The sequence below is a fragment of the Hipposideros armiger genome, unplaced genomic scaffold (genome assembly GCF_001890085.2).
Source record: "Hipposideros armiger isolate ML-2016 unplaced genomic scaffold, ASM189008v1 scaffold_384, whole genome shotgun sequence".
NCBI classification, from domain to species: Eukaryota; Metazoa; Chordata; class Mammalia; order Chiroptera; family Hipposideridae; genus Hipposideros; species Hipposideros armiger.
In genome coordinates, this window is record NW_017731734.1 from 772723 (window position 1) to 789938 (window position 17216).

A 17216-nucleotide genomic window follows, 5' to 3' on the forward strand; every position below is an offset into this window, starting at 1 on the left:
CTCCCTCTCCTGCTCGCCCCTCTCCCCCTCTCCCCCTCTCCCTTCCTCCTTCCTTCCCTTCCTTTCCTTCTCCCTGAATTCTATCCCTTTCCCAGGCAACCTCTGAAAGCCTGTGGAACATGGTACTTGGGAGAATGTGCAGTCCATATTTGAGAAGACCTCATGGAAGGAAAAAATTTTTCTGTTTTAAAAGGAGTATGTGATTATAGTAGATCTTGTTTAGAATATTATAGAGGTTATAGGGCACTCAGTGGGAAATATAAAAGTGGGAAGCTTATTCAGTGAAAGAAGGTCAGTGTTTCATTGAGTTTGGTATTTAGGAATCAAGAGGTGATTATTTGGGGCAGCAATGAAGAAATGCAGAATGAAAGTCATAAAAGGTTCTCCTGCCACAGCATTATGACATGAACACTGGTGTATTAATTAATGCAACTCACATTTATTGAGGATTTGCTATGTGCTGAGGCATCCCGCCTCCCTGCTTTCTTTCCATGTAGGTCCAGGCTCTGTGTGTTCTTTAAGACTTATTGATATTCACTATTTACTTACCAGCCAAGGCTGCAAATAGAACTTTACTCTAATATTTGTTTCTTTTCTTCATTGACCATACTATATTCTGTGTGAAAGTCGGTGGCATAAGCGTTAGGGTAGGACTAAACCAGGATGGAAATGTCTGGAGTGCATGTAATTGTCCAGTTTTGATCAAGCTTGGCTAAGTGCTCAGCATTGTGCCAACAGAATTTGTTATTATAATGGATATTAAGAACATAGAAACCTGGAGTCAGAAAGGCCACTATAGATCTGTCAGTGCAAACTACAGCCCTACCGCTCTCCCAATAAAATAATGAGAAAAGTAAGGCCCAGAAAATGGAGATGCCATGGGTACAGTCAGAGATGGTTAGTGTCAGAAGCAGGGATAAAGTCAGTTTCCCAGTTCCTAGTGTAAGACCTCTTCCATTGCACTGTTTCAGAGACATTTGCTATTCACAAGAAACCAAAGAAGCAAAGCAGAACAAAAAAATATTGCCTCTTTTGGCTGAGCCAAATGATTGCCTTATTTTAGACATTGCCTGTAGCCATCCTGTCCCAGCTGCAGAAGCTCAGGTTCATCTTTGCCTTTTCTTACAGGTTTGTGATCACCCGGCCAACCAATGAGTTTAAGCTGCTGCCCTCAGATCTTGTGTTTTGTGCCATCCCTTTCAACAGTTCTTGTAACAAAAAGGATGTTACTTTATATGAAGGTCCATATGAAATTATAAACGTAACGCCACTGACATCAGAGGCACCTACAGACATAAACCATCCTCCCACAGTTGAACAGAAGACAACACAACCATTGAATACATCAATCTATTCTTTGGAGCCAAAAACTGTCCTTGTTAGTGATTCTAAACAAGCCATTTTGACTCAGAATGGTAAACCATTACCTCAGACACATCTAGGTGAAACCAGGAAGGAAAATGGAAAGGCAAACATGAAGAATACCATAGGGGACAACACCTCTGCATATCCAAAGTCACACTAGAGTTGCTGATATTCCCCACAAGCTCCTAGCTTCCTACGTACAGGACATCTCCAGAGATGGTGACTGAACAAGGAAAATAAAAATGGAAGCATGCCATTTTCATGCCCATTTCTTAGTGGCTGATCAGCAAGCTCACACTATTTGGGAAGAAGCAAAAGGCTGATCCAATCCCACTGGATCTGGTGAGATAAATAAAGAAATACATGATAAGTGACTCTGTAAGGAAAGTTCATTGCTCTGTGTCTTTTGAGTAGGAAACATGTTAGTTTGAGCTGTGTTATAGAAGTTCTTCAGCACTTGCTGGGTTCCTCCAGTCAGGGAATATAAGTAATCAAAATAAAAATAGACACCAATGACAAAAAAATAAAGAGCCCCCCAAATCAAGAATCTTACATTCTTTATCCTCAAACAGGCAAATAGTAAACTAGTATATTACCCCCTTCTCCTTTTTCCTCATGTTTTTTCTTTCTTCATCTCTCTCTATAGGAGGTGACAAAGACCCAGATGGGAAGATGCCAGTTTGAACTGGAAACCAATTTGTGTAAAACTAAGACCTAAGTATATGCCTGGCACAAGAATGAATATAACACTGGGATGGGATAGATTGAAATATATCAGGTAGCTTGAAATATAACCTCCAAAATTCTCTAATTCAAGAATAAAAACATCATGGCATAAGAAGCATAAAACATTTCCCCATATTCCAAAAGGAACCAATACACTGTTCTATAAACCTTATCTTCAATTAAGTCATTTCATCTGGGTATTACTGTTAACACAGTAAACAGAAGTTCAGGACATCCAGGAAGCATTTACTGCCAATTGGTGGTCTTATAATGATGAGCTTTATGAGTTTTATAAACAATGTCTTCTTGTAATGTAGATACAAAATATAACAGATATAAGAGAAAAGGAAAGAAAAAATAAACCATATTTCTCATAAATTATTTTATATAATGTTTATGATATCCTTGACATTTTAAATACTATCTTTGCTGATTTGGTATTATTACTTCCACTTTACAAAGGAGGAAACTATGTCATAGATAAAGTTGCCAAATAAAGTATACCCAGTTAAATTTCAGACAAGTAACAAATTTTTAGTTTGTGTCCAAATTATTGCACTTAGCTAGTAAATAATCAAATCAATATTTAAACCTGGTTTATTTGACTCCAGCACTTATACACATTATGCCTCCAAGCACACAAATAAAAGAAATAAAACAAAACCAAATAAAAAAAATTCATCCACAGGAAATAAAATTTTGTATTAGTTAAGCTTTGGTTATAATGAAATCAACTTAATTTACTTTTCCTGGAAAGAGTGCAATGTGTGCACAGGGCTGGTTGTTCGCAGAGAAAGTGCCTCTGGTGTTGGGAGGGGTCCCAGTGAGTCAGCAGGATAGAGGAAGCAGAGCTCAGACCAGTCAGATTCAGATTTGTCTGTGTGGGGCAGGGCTCAACACAGGAAAGATGGCACCCGCCCACTGGGCAGCTAAAAGGGAGGAGAACCCCACCCAGAGAAAATGGCAACTGTATTCCAGCCCTCGCTACACAGCCATATACCTCAGTCTGTCCCCCGTATGTGTCCGACACCCCCTGAGTTACTGTTCTACTGCCAGAGCCCAAGGTAAGTAAGTGCCTGGGAGTGAGAGAGTCTGTGCGTGGGCCATTTAAGAGGATGTCTGGCTTTCCTGCAGTCTTCTGTCCCTCCTGGATGGTCAGAATCTCCACTGTTTTTCACAGTCAGATATTGTGGGGGCTCCTATTCCTGGCACCAGTACTCTGGGCTGGGAAAACTGGTTTGCAGCTGAGGTCCCTCCTCAGGGGGAACCCCATGGCTGAGATATCCCTCCTGGTTTTCAACTGTCACATAGAGTCTTGGGGCTACCTCATTTTGCATCTCCACCTTTCCTACCAGTCTTGACGTGGCTTCTTTTTTATATCTTTAGTTATAAAAATCCTGTTCAGCTAGATTTCAGATGATTCTCCAGGTTGATTGTTCTATAATTTATTGTAATTTTGATGTGTTCACATAAGGAAGCATGCACAGTGTTTATCTACTCCACCATCTCGAATGTCCTTTTTTCTCTTTTTTCTTTTTTAAGCTTGGCTGTCTTCTTCATCCTTCTCTTTTTACAAACTAACCCTCTTTGTTTTTCCATGTACATGGCAAAATATATTTTACTGCAATTCCAGATTCATAGGAAGATTTATAGGTGCATGAAAGATATAACTGACCTATCTCTGAATCTTAAACCCTAATTTCTAAAAGCAAGTATGTATTGGGCTTAGCTTTGGCCACTCCATCCCACTATCAACAGCTGAGGAGCAGGGTGCCTCTGAATGGAGGACTTGTTTTCACTGAAGAAAGGGAGGATGGTTCATGGCCTGGGAAGACATGCTACCAACATCTCCTACAAAGACAGTATCATTCTTTCTCTCCATTCTCTGGGCCATTTAATATACCAGCTTTTAATGGTTACACACAGGTGTGGGACCAGCCAGTTCTGTGTCTCTGCCCCTCCTACCAGTCTCGAGGTGGCTTCTTCTGCACATCTTTAATTGTAGAGCTTCAGTTCAGCAAAGTTTTAGGTGATTCTCAATGATGGTTGTTTTGTAGTTTAGTTGTAATTTTGATGTGATGGCAAGAGGAGATAAGCACAGCATGTACCTGCTGTACCAATTGACTGGAAATTCTACAATTTATTTTTGTATAAAATTAATTTTTGGATATGTATCTCATCTCCTGTAACCTTGGTGAACTCATTTGTTAGTTTTAATAGTTTTTTGGTATATTCTTTAGGGTTTTTCTATACAAGATCATGTCATCTGTGAATAGAGACAGTTATTTTTTTCCCTTTTAATACAGCTGTCTTTTATTTCTTTCCCTTGTCTAATTGTCCTGGTGGAACTTCCAATACAGTGTTGAATAGAAGTAACAAGAATGGATATTCTGGTCCTGTTCCTGATTTTAGAGAAAAAAACTTACAGTCTTTCTAATATTAAGTAAGATGCTAGCTGTGGGCTTTTTCATACATGCCTTTTATTATGACAAGAAATTGTCTTTAATCCTAGTTTATTCCATGATTTCATGATGAAAAGGTGACAGATATTGTCAAATGATTTTTGTGTGTGTACTGAGATAATCATATGCTTTGAAAATTCTATTGATATCCTATGGTGTATTACATTATTTCATTTTAGAATGGTTAAATCAAGCTATATTCCTGGGGTAAATCCACTTGTTCACAGTGTATAACATTTTTTCTATATTTTTGGATACATTTTGCTAGCATTTTGTTGAGGAGTTTTTCACCTACATGCAAAATAATAAAATAATGTATAAGGGATATTGACCTGTATTTTTCTTTTCTTGTGATGTCTTTTCCTGGTTTTAGTATCAAAGCAAAACAGGCTTCATAGAACGAGTTAAAAAGTGCTATTTTTAATTCATAGATTTGTTTATCAGCTAGATTAAATGAATATTATCTATTTGTTTTAGGCATCTGAATCCTAAGTATCTGAAATGAGTATCACATACAAAAGTGACATTCAACAGAGTTTGACTGAAATCTGTACACAAGTATCTCATGAATAGATTTTGGTAAAACTAAAACTAAATTGAAGCTTAAAAAGCTAATTTAACTTAAAAGAAGAACAGAATCCACAAAGCTGTTAAACTTTTCATACCACATAACTTCTATAAATTTTATGGGTAATATTAATAAAAACAAATTTGGGGGGAATTTGATAATTTCACCAAATTGGATTTTTGTATTTAAAAGCAAATGTTTTTAAAGCTGATAAAATTGGAAATTTTGGTGAAGCGACTTTTGGGTAGCTATATCATTGGGTGAACTGTCTTTGATAAATACATTTTCAACTAATTGCCTAGTTTCTGGATGCAGGTAAGGATCAGGAAGGTAGGTAATTGGGAAGACTATGCTTACAGCCCCCCACTTTTTTTTTTTTTAGAAGTAACAGGTAAGGTTAAGTGCTGATAGTAAGAGATGGTGATCCAAAGAGTTTAAAAAACAGTGGAGAAAGTTTGCAGGAGTGAAAGCGATGAGAGGATTAAACAATCTAGGCTTACTGAGTTGTGTTCAGGGCCCAGCTCTGTTGATTCCAATTCCAATGGTTGTATGATATTATTTTGTTCCTAGGAGCTCTCGGTAAAGACAGCAAAGGAGTAGAGAAATTTGGTGATTAGTAAGTGGGTGGAAGAGGAAGACATGGGGTTAAATAGGGGCTGCCATGAGAATGGATGAAGTGTTGGATCATAACATGTAGGCCAGTTGAAAATGAAGAAAGCCCTGCTCACACAGGGAGAAAAGAGAGAGTTCAAAGGGCTGGAGTTACAAGAGGATGAAAGTTTAATGTGTTTGCAAGGGGGTGAGAGAGCCACAGGCAAGAAGGTGGGTTTACAGAGTGAGATTCTGGAGGGTAAAACTGCAGAGGTAAAGTAGATCTATGAAAAGGTCAAAGGCCTAGTAAACAGTGGAATGGATAGATGGGTTTCAGGAGGAGAGAACAATAAAAAAAAAAAATTCACTACTGTACACCTATTGACCAATCTGCTTAGCATCTCAATCTCAGTTCTCCAGAGTAAAAACTCATCCCATAAATTATCTCAATTTCAATACAGCAGAAAAATTAGAATGAGAAATTCTTTATTCATATTTTAGGGGAATGTGTACCAGAAATATGGCTAATGAGATATTGAGTTATATGCAACTATAGCCAATGTGTGAGTACTCATGCTAACAGTATGGATACATAAAACTGGCAGAGTGCCCCAGACTCCTGTGCCAAGTGATTCTATAACTTCAGAACCAAACCCTTTATCTATGGATGGCAACACTTTAATACAAATTATAACACTAGATCCTTTGGCAATATCGTGGATACCAAATTCATAATGATTGTTCTAGTCTTATTAATGCAAAAACTGATATAAAGACAAGAGAAAACATGCAAGCAACTTAACAGTTCATAAACAATATGTGGGCCAGTAGTTTTTAAGTTCTTTTGAGTCTTTGACTATTTTGAAAATTGAATGAAAGCTACAGTCTTCTTCCCCAGAAAAATTAATGTATCTATATATTCCACAAAATTCATCATTTAAGTGGGAGGGAAGTCATGGATCACCCTATAGTCTATCCATCATCTTCCCAAATTCCTAATATAGGTCTCCTATAACCAGTGAAGTAGTCACCAGGAAGACCATAAGGCAGGAGAGTCAGGAGACCTGAGCACTTGTTTTGGTTATCTCATTTAACATTTGTGATCTTGGGCAAGTTCTTAAACCTTTCTCAACTACTTTCCCAGCTCATTTCATTTTTTGTAAAAGCAGAAATTTGAGTTAAAGATTGTGAACACTACTTCCGTTTTCATTCATTGAACACGTATTTATTCAATGCACACTGTATCAGGTACTGTGTTAGATACTGAGGTAGAGTAATTAGCAAGATGAAGTTCCTTTCTTCATGGAGCATACACTCTATTTGGAAAAGGCAGAAAATAATAGAGTAAGCAAATGAGCAAAATAATTACAGATTGTGTCAAATACTGTGAGGGAAATAAACATGTTGATGTGACAGATAATGTGGTGGTCAGAGACCACTGAAGGGTGGGATCCTGTGTGGGGGGGAGCGTTTTAGGAACAGGAACTTGAACTGTTCAAGAAAAGAAAGCAAGTCAATGTGGTTAGAGCATAGTGACTAAATCAGAGGAAGAATTACATGAGATGACATTGAAAAAATAGGCAGGACCTGATTAGGAGACATGCTATAGACCAAGAGAAACAGATTACATTTTACTCTAAGTGCAATGAGAAGTTCTTTAATAACTTTAAATAATGGAATGATGTGTTATTTATATTTTCAAAGATCACTCTGGCGCTTATGGTTTCAGCAATATGACTAACTGAATTCAAATGGATTTTCTTCCTGCTACAAACATTCAGAAATGCTAGGTAAGTTATAACAAAAGTTTTAATGTATAGCAGTTCTTAAAATAAATGGAAATTTCCAGCCAGAAGCAACAGGGAGGTCATATTCAAAGACGGTATTTGTGAGAGATATTGGACTCATATAGAGGACTGTTTAGTCATTGGCTGAGATTATAATGCCATGTGGAGCCAGGAGATATAGATGAGAACTGAGACCCAATTTAACCATCACCTGGGAATGATCAGCCCATCTGTGTAAGAGATAATAAACAGATTCCTCCTACTAGTCCAAGATAGGAACAAGAAAATTTATCTTTGCTTAGGGATGTGGGTGTAAAAACACCTATCATGAGAAATTGAAGCCCCAAGCTCATATCATGTGCAGATGTAGTATCTGAATTTATATCCTACGTGGTAGGAATTTAAAACTGAGAAAGTAATGGAAAATAAAATCTGGTTCCAGACCAATAACACCCTTGAGGCAACTGGTAGAAAGAAATTAATAATGCTTGGCAGGAAAGAATTCTACAACTCAGGGCAAACAGGACTCCATTGGGGGTAGGGTGAGGGATGAATTTAAAACTTTTTAAAAACTGACAATAAGCCCACAAAAACTTAGAAATGAAATGAGGAAATTATCTTCCTAAGTGAGAGTCAGCAGACAAATCAGACAAGAAGAGTTAACATGACCCCAGATTTTAGATATTAGAACAATCTTAAAAAGACCATAAAATTAATACATTTAAAATGATAAAAAAAAGGTTTAAAAATATGATTATAAGTCATAATGAAAGAAAAATATATTGTGAAAAAATGAGCAAAGGTAAAAAAAAATCAAAACTTTTAGAAATAGTTGATTAAATTAAAATCTAGTGTAGAAGTTGGACAATAAATTAGATACAGATAAATCTAAAGAATTTACTTGAAATGTAAAATGGAGAGATAACCACATGGAAAATATGAAAGAGGTGTTAAGAGACATGGAGGAAAGAATGAAAAAGTCCAATATACAAATAACTCAATTTCCATGTGGAAAGATAATGGAGAAGATGCAAAAAAAAGTCTTAAAATTTTTAGAATTTATAAAATACAAGGATCCTGAGATAAAAGAAGTCCAGTGAGTCATGATCAGGAAAATTAAAATAAATCTACATGCAGACATAGCCATACTTAGACAGTAAAGCAGATTTCCTACAAAAGGATTATCATTGAGGAATTGAGGGGGGAAAAAATAATGGACCAATAACATCAAAATGCTGAGGGAACATAACAGAAGATGTAAACATATGCATGTCATACTATCTCAATTACTATGCAGAAACAATTTTATGTTAACAAAGACTAAAAACTCTTAGAAATTTTTACTGAAAGGATTAGAGAAGGATATACTTCAATAAAAAGAGAATGCACCCCTCCCCAAAATGGAGAAATATGTAAGAAGCAATGATAAAAAAATAATTGGAAATTTTTTAGGTAGATATAAATAGATACTGTTTTCAATAATAGTAATATCAATAATTTTAGAAGGGTTAAGAACAAGTTGGAACCAACAGGTTGAAATAATAGGGGATATAAAAGAAGTGTGAAAGTAAAATTATTGTAAATCATAGCATTGTTCAGGAGGAAAACAGAGATAATAAATGTAGCATTTGTTTAATCTAATAGCATGTAAAAATTTTGAACAACAAAGTTTAAAGATAATAGAAAGAATAGGTGACTTTCAAGTCAGTTGAGAGAAACTAAGTAGTAAAGTAACAATAAAGAAGAAAAGAAAGAAATTAATATTGACTCAATTCATGAAAAGCCAGCATTTTTCTTTTTTTTAGAAATCAAATGAAAAGAATCACATATAGAAATAAAGGTAAAGGATAGTAATAAATACAGGTACAAAGATATTAAATAAATGTAAATGGATCTATCTTGTTAGGTAAAGGATTAAGATTTTCAAAATAGATCTTAAAAAAACAGCTATATGCTGTTTATATTATAAACTATAATGATTCAGAAAACATGGAAATGAAAGAAAATAAAGAGATATACTAGAAAAATATGGACCAAAAAAAGTGGTACTATTAGTATCAGATAACGTATACCTGAGAGCAGAAATCATTACTGGGGAAAATAATTTCATTTTGTAACCATAATACTAATCTTCAGCTAGCAAACAATATAACAATTCTGAAATTTTATGCATAGAACATGGCCTTAAAATATATAAAGCTAAAACTGACAAAATTACAAAGAGAAATTGAGAAATCCACAATCATAGGGATTTAACACAGTTTTCTCAGAAACTGACAGATCAAGCAGAAAAAGTTAGCACTTAAATAGAATAGTATGAACTACATAGTTAATTAGCTTGATATAATAGAGATTAGATAGAAGATAGATGATAGATAGATAGATAGATAGATAGATAGATAGATAGATAGATGATAGATAATCTAACAAGTCGCAAGTGGACATTCTTGTCCAGCACACAAATCACATGTTTTAATTTTCCATGAAGTCATCAACAAGGCCACTTCCTACAAACCAATGATGCTATATCAACCACATTGAAATAAAATTCAAAATTGGTAACAGAGACCCAGACCTCAACAAACAGAATTTATCAACATATTTGGAAATAAGCAAAACAACAACAAAAAACTAAACCAACCATGGATCAAATTTAAAACTTCATAATGGGTATTACAAACTTTTGAGATCTCAATGATGATGAAAAGACTATATATTAAAATTTGTGGGATGCTTCTTCAACAAATGGTGATAAGAAAACGCTATACACATGCAAAAAATGAAGTGAGACCCTTATCTTATACCATATACAAAAATTCACTCAAAATAGATTACAGACCTAAATATAAGCCCTGAAACTATAAAACTCCTAGGGAAAATATAGGGGAAAACTTCATGACATTGGATTTGACAACGATTTCTTGAATGTGGCACCAAAAGCAGAGACAACAAAAGCAAAAAATAGATAAGTAGGATTACATCAAACTTAACAACTTCACAGCAATGGAAAAAATCAAAACAGTGAAAAGGGAGTTTATGGAATAGGAGAAAATATATAAAGAACTTCTACAGCTCAACAGCAAAGAAACCCAAACAATCCAATTAAAAAATGAGCAAAGGACTTGAATAGACACTTTTCCAAATAAGATATACAAATGGCCAACAAACGTAAGAAAAGATACTCAGTATCACTGATCATCAAGGATATGTAAGTCAAAATCAAAACACATACAATGAAATATGATTCAGCCTTAAAAATGAGGAGCTCCTGTCACATGCTACAACATGGGTGAAGCTCCAGGTCATCATGCTAACTGGAACAAGCCAGGCACAAAAAGACAATCCTAAGATTGCACTTATACGAGGTATCTACAACAAAGTCTTACAAACAAAAAAGAGGATGGTGATTGCCAGGGGCTGGGGGAGAGGGAAAAGGGGGTTTTTGTCCAATGGATGTATAGTTTCAGTTTTGCAAGATGAAAAAATTCTAGAGATCTGAGATCTGTTGTACAACGATGTGGCTATAGTTAACACTACTGTATGGTACACTAAAAAACGGTTACGACAGTAAATTTTGTTATGTCTAGGCCACAATAAAAAAATGTTATGGTATACATATAAATCAGTAGAAAGAAGTGAATTTGTAACCTTATATGCAGTATGTGGAAAGAGATGAAAATTAATTAAAAATTAATGAGGTGATTGTTCAATAAGGCAAATGAAAGAAATGATAGCAAACTAACATAAATCTAAAGCAATGTCACATCACTCTTGGTATTCCCCAATGTATTTGGAAAATACCAGCTCTGGAACAGGAAACCAGAACACAAATCCAGAGCCTGCTTTACTCAATAGCTAGCCATGTGTTATTTTGAGGAGTAGCAAAAATGCCCTCTGTCAAATGGATTGTTCATATATCCTAAAGAAACACTGGAGCAACATTTGAACAGAATTGAGGAGTAGAGCAACTAGGTTAAAATGAAGATGCTGAGGAGAATATGGGAACATCTCTTCAAGATTTGCAGTTAAAAATGTTGTCCCAAACTGATAGTATCTACATTACCTATAAATAGGCTCAATTCCAGACCTGTTGAATCAGAATCTACATAATATATGTGATATCTATCTGTTATATTACACATTTACATATACATCATATATACATACATACATACATATATGTGCATACATATATAAATACACACACATATTGTGGCTTCTGAAAAATTAAAACATCTGGAGGTTTCATTTTAATGAAAACTACCTCTTCCAACATTTAACTTTTTGGCATGTTAACCTGTATTGAAGACCTACATACAGTACATTCCAAACACCTCTAATTAACTATAAAAGCCTCAGGCTAAGTACCTTCAAACTGTAAAGGAGTTAAGGGAGGTCGGAGTTCAGGGAAGTTGGTGCATAGTTCCCTGGAGGAACAATAACTTACAGCTCAAAGCCACGAGTTGTTTCTTCCAGGCCAAAAACACAAAAGGGCCCAACCTCTAAAAGTAATCTGACTTCAGGTTCTGGATTGGCATGCTTAAGGAGCCCTGGAAAGTGAGACAGAGGGGAGGCAGTCCACGGAATGCAAGCTGCTGGGGATGGGAGGGAAGGAGGGAGGGAGAAAATGCCCTAACACTAATTAGGTTTGAAAGAATACAGGATGAGTCCAGCCCTTGCGTGCTGAGAAGAAAGGAACCTGAGCAGCTGATGCTAAGGTTCAGACTAAACTAACTGCAAGTCCCCTGGGGACTCACAAGGTAAACCTGATCGTCTTTGTCATTTACAATCATTATCAGGCAGGCTGCTTCTGTAATTTTACTGGGGAGCCAATTAGCAGATCCCTGGAGCTAGTGGGGAAATGTCCCAGCCCTCCTCTTGTTTTTGAAAAGGCAAAATAAGGCCACATTTGTGCTGCTGTCTCCTGACGGTTGCCTCTTGTAAAGGCAGGGAAGGGGGATAACTTCAGACAATGCGCTGATGCCTCTGCTCAGGTGAGTGGTTGCAGTCAGCCTTTTCTCTGCCTTGCTTCACTCAGTTCTCTAGCAACCTAACTTAGCCTCCAGATAGCCCAGCAAGACTTGTTACTTTCTTTTCAGACATATGCCATCTTTCTTGTCTGCAAGAAAATATCTTTGCAGCATTTCATCCTGCGAGTGAGTGGGGCCAGGCCAGCTCATACACTGCGAGGAGGACAGGAAGAAGGGCCATTCTTCTCTTAAATCTATTGCTCAGCCCCACTGTTTCCCTGACACCATCCTTCCTCTTGTCTTCCTGTCACAGTCAGGCTTTTTACCTAGTTGTCTACATTCACTACTTTGCTTCCACACCTCTGACCCACTGCTTAAGCCACCCCAAACTGGCTATAACTCCCATTATTGTGCTAAAAATACTTTCTCAGATCATGAGTCCAGTAAAGTCACACAGTATAGTAGAATGTTTAAAACTAGCCTGACTTGAAGCCGCAGCAGGATTCAGCACAGTTGCTCTCCTCCATCCCAAAACATTGTCTTCCCTGGACTCTCATGAAACGGCAATCTTCTTGCTTTCTTTTTCTTTTTCTGACTATGCATTCTCACGTTACTTTCAGCTCTCCTTTTAGATAACAAAATTAGGTGTTAGCATTACTCAAAGCTTAATTATGGACCTTTTTTTCCTCTCAGGAATCACCGAGTGATCCAGGTAATTAAAAAAAAAGAAAAGAAAAAGAAAAAACAAAAGAAACAAACAAAAAACAGGAGAGCATATACCTGAAATTAAAAGGGAGCTACTTACTTCTAGCCATTATTTCCATGCAAGAATATGGGCGTAGGGGGCCAGCCGAGTGGCTCAGTTGGTTAAGAGTTTGCGCAAGAGTGCGAGCTCTGAGCAACAGCGGTTCGAGTCACGGCCCCAGCTGAGCTGCCACTGAGCTGCCAACAGGTGGCAAGATGGCTCAGCTAAAAAAAAAAACAAAAAACAAAAAACCAATATGGGCCCGGTTTTACCAGATTTTTTTTGAAAATTTTTCAGAGAAATTGAGAATTCTGATTTTTAAATAAAAATATTATGCTTTTTAATTTTTGTCTATAGCTATGATAGAGTAGTTGTAGCAGACCAGCCCTCACACCAAGAAAAAAAAAAGCTTTTAACTGGATAAAAAATTTTAAAAATACATGTTTGAAGTCATCATAGAGCAACATAGTAAGAACTAAAAGTCTAAGATCCAAGAGAAAAAAACAGGTGAGCTCACCATTCTAGGCTGTTTTTCCCTCAAGGCATTTGCCAGTTACTATAGTAAGTGGTACTAAACAAGAGATCAAATTGAATTTTAAGGCTAAGAGCTTTCAGCAGTCTCATGGGGCCAGGAGGAAAAAAACATTGGAGTTGCAGGTTGTCAAGGCAGCTAAGTATTGAGAGGACTTGGTTTCTGGAGGAAAGAGAATTGGAGACCTGAGAGCATAACTTTCTGTGGTGCTTTTTTCCTTGAGGGAATTGTTTATTTCTAATGTTTTCAACATGAGAGACTGAAACGCTAAGAAGAAAGGATCAGCTCTGAAGCTAGAAAGCTAAGAGGAGCTGTTGCCAGCCTCTGAGCGTAGGGAGGTGGAAATTGGCATTCAGGGCCTGGGTGGGGGTTGGGGGTGGGCAGGTAAACAACCTTTGCTTTCAGCTGAGAATCTTGAAAGGTCCTACTTTAGGATTACTTCCAACTAGACATAGAACAGTTCTCACAAAGCCTGAAATTAGCTTTAATGCCTCCCATTTCATGATTGTATCAAGGTGATCAATTTCTACTATAACTACTTATGAATAAAAAAATTAATTCTCTCTGCTGGAAGTTAGCATTATTCAGAGTTTCTACACTTTTTTCTACACAGTATCAGTAAAATGGTTGGAGTCAATCTTATCTCTGCTTTAATTATGCTTTACTCTCGGAACCTAAATTAGCCTCCAGTTAGGCGAGCAAACCTTTTTTCCTTCTAGTTTCTGATATGCAGCAATGTTGATAGTCTCTTTTACTCATTTTCTCCTTTAAGAAATAAATAAGTAAACAGTTACCATGAATGACAGTGGGGAGACTCAAATGGCCAAAAACCAAGAGAAAAAAAAAAGAAAATGGAGACAACCTCCATATCATCTAGATATAATACAGAAGACATAGACTTTAAAGTAACTGCTTAACATGTTCTTCCAGTCGGGCGCCGGGTGGCAGCATGGAGGGATAATCCTAGAATGACAGGTGTGGGGATCTCACTTGCCTTTTAACCATGAAGGAGGCTGTTGTAACAGTGGTCCAAAGGATTGCTGGGATACTTCAGCACCCGGAACAGCTGGACAAAGTAGAGCAGTATTACAGAAGAGAGGCCCAGAAAAAGGCCACTGTGACAGCCAAATTGAAGGTCCCTATCCAGATGTATAGGGTGTGCATGGGCCTGAGTAAGCCCATAATGCACTGAATAATGTTAAAGACATTCACCAACATCAGCAAAGACTGGAGTCAGAGCATCACCACCATTGAGAGTCTCAAAGACGTGAAGGATGCCTTGTGTGCTACAGCTCAGCCAGCTCAGTACAGCTGTAGAGAACATCAAGAACACCTCAGTTTCCTAGGTGGTGTGGAGACCTAGGACCTCATTAAACAAGAGGTTGTCCTGCAGGCCTGTGGATGTGGAGTGCTCCCAAGATGGGCTGATATATAAGCAGCACTGCATGGAAAGTGGGAATATGCACAACTTGACCCTCATCCATGGCCAATTTGGGAGCATGTGGGACTCTCAGATGAGCTGGCTAAGCAGCTGTGGATGGTGCTTCAGAGGCTGCTGATCACCGTCCCCTTGATTCCACTTTGCTAATCTCAGTTGTCTGTATCACAGAAAGGGGAAAATGAATTGACAGGTGCATACCTGACCAAAAAACTCAAATTAACTTTGTTCCTTCCAGGAGGTTCAAGAATTGCAAGGAGAATATGTTTGCCATCTTGGACAGAATTGTGACTACTAGAATTGAGGACACACAGGCAGATACCAGGGAGTGTATAAAGATGTGGTTTGTCTGCCACCTGGAAATCATAAGGAAGTATGTCCTGGATGAACTCATCTTTACCAAAAACCTGATGGTTAAGTGTTTTCCTCCCTGTTATGAGGTTTTCAGAGGCCTCCTGAACATGTACCACCAAGTTCTGAGTACATGGAGGCAGGAGCTTGAGTTGGAAGACCTAGAAGCAAATGAGATCATAAGCTTGTTGATTTGGGTCTTAAACACATACACAGAGATGATGGGGAACATAGAGCCAGTCCCAGAAGTGGATACCAATGCCCTAGAGTTTTTCCTTACTCCAACTATGGCCTCTGAGCTGCTCCACATGTGCTCATCAACTCTCACTTCAGGCATCATTGCCTGGCTGTGGAAAGCACTAGAAACAGACAAGAGACTGAGCCTGAAGCTGACCAAAGTGGGTACTACCACACAACATTCCCTGCCATCATCTTCCAGACGTTTGAACAGATTCTTCAAGTTGCTTCTCTGATACATGAAGATTTAAAAACAAAGGTAGCAGTTTGTGTCTTCAGCAAATGAATTCTTTGTTAAGTAGATACAAAGATGAATCTCAGTTGTATAAAGAAGAACACTTGAGAAATTGGCAACACCCACATTAAGTTCAGTATATGATAGCAATCATCAACAACTGCCAGAATCCACAGTCAATTTTAAAAGGAGGCATTTAAAAAATGAAGTGGAAGCAGGTGTATTTCTGAACCAACCACACATGGATGGGATTTGAGACACCATGGCCAAGGAGCAGCTTGCTGGAGGAGGTTGTCTTGGATCTGAGCAACATCTCAATGAGCTGATGCCAAAGAAGTGGTTGTTAGGCTCAAATGCTGTGGGCATCACCTGTGTCACCATGAAAAAATATTTTAATGACTTTGCCAAATTGAAAAGCCATATATAAAAGGATGATGAGCGTTAGAGGAGTACCTATGGGTCCTCACGCAGAAGCACATCTTATTCTGGAGCGCAAAGGAGCACAAAGAGGATGGTCCAGGAGGCTGAGCAGCAGCACTTTCTGTTCCAGAAGCTGGCTTCTGGATTTGACAAAGATACAGATAAGGCATGGTGACACTGTTGTCACCATTGCAGAAGTTATTAAGCTAACAGACCCTTCTCTGCTCTCCCTGGAAGTCTTGACTCTGGTCAGGAAATACCAGACATCAGGGGTAAACACATCAGCATGCCGCTGACCTTGCAAGGGGACGCCAGCTGGGACATGAAGCCGACCGTCATCAAGACTCTGGAATGGCTCGATGCAGGCGAATCCAAACTACGTGCCCATCTTCAAGGAAATCATAGTTCTCGGTCTAAACATGGCAAAGCTTCCCAAGTAGCCTGTCGGTTCCCAGCTTTGTGTTCATTATTCTGCACTCATCATCCCCACCCTCAGAGATACATTGAAGCAAAGTTGGCTCTCAAGGGTTCACACTAGATGTTTTAGTCCCTCGTGCCTGTCTCTTGAGGTGCTGAGCATGTTGTTTGTGAGGTGCCGGTGCACATGGCTGCTTGACTAACAAGTGCTCTGTGGGCTGTGATTCTTCAAGCTTTCTCATTTTTATTGTCAACATCCTTTCTAAGGCAGGATTTTGATGTAAAATGCCTCAGTTGATTGTTTCTCACGTTAGTTAAAGAGTGTGTGGAGGGGGAAGAGGCTCTGTCTTATTTCATATCTTGGTCTTCACT

At 37.9% G+C, this 17216-nt stretch overlaps 1 protein-coding gene and 1 pseudogene across 1 annotated transcript in view; both read left to right on the forward strand.

Moving 5' to 3' along the window:
* KCNU1 (potassium calcium-activated channel subfamily U member 1) overlaps positions 1–1525 on the forward strand; it is a 117866-nt gene extending 116341 nt beyond the window's left edge. The window contains exon 25 of the mRNA XM_019662958.1: positions 1127–1525. Within this exon, the coding sequence (XP_019518503.1) occupies positions 1127–1525 (399 nt within the window). The remainder of the gene's footprint in view (positions 1–1126) is intronic.
* A 13224-nt stretch (positions 1526–14749) lies between these two features.
* LOC109393576 (exocyst complex component 3 pseudogene) lies at positions 14750–16867 on the forward strand (annotated as a pseudogene).
* The last annotated feature ends 349 nt before the right edge of the window (positions 16868–17216 follow it).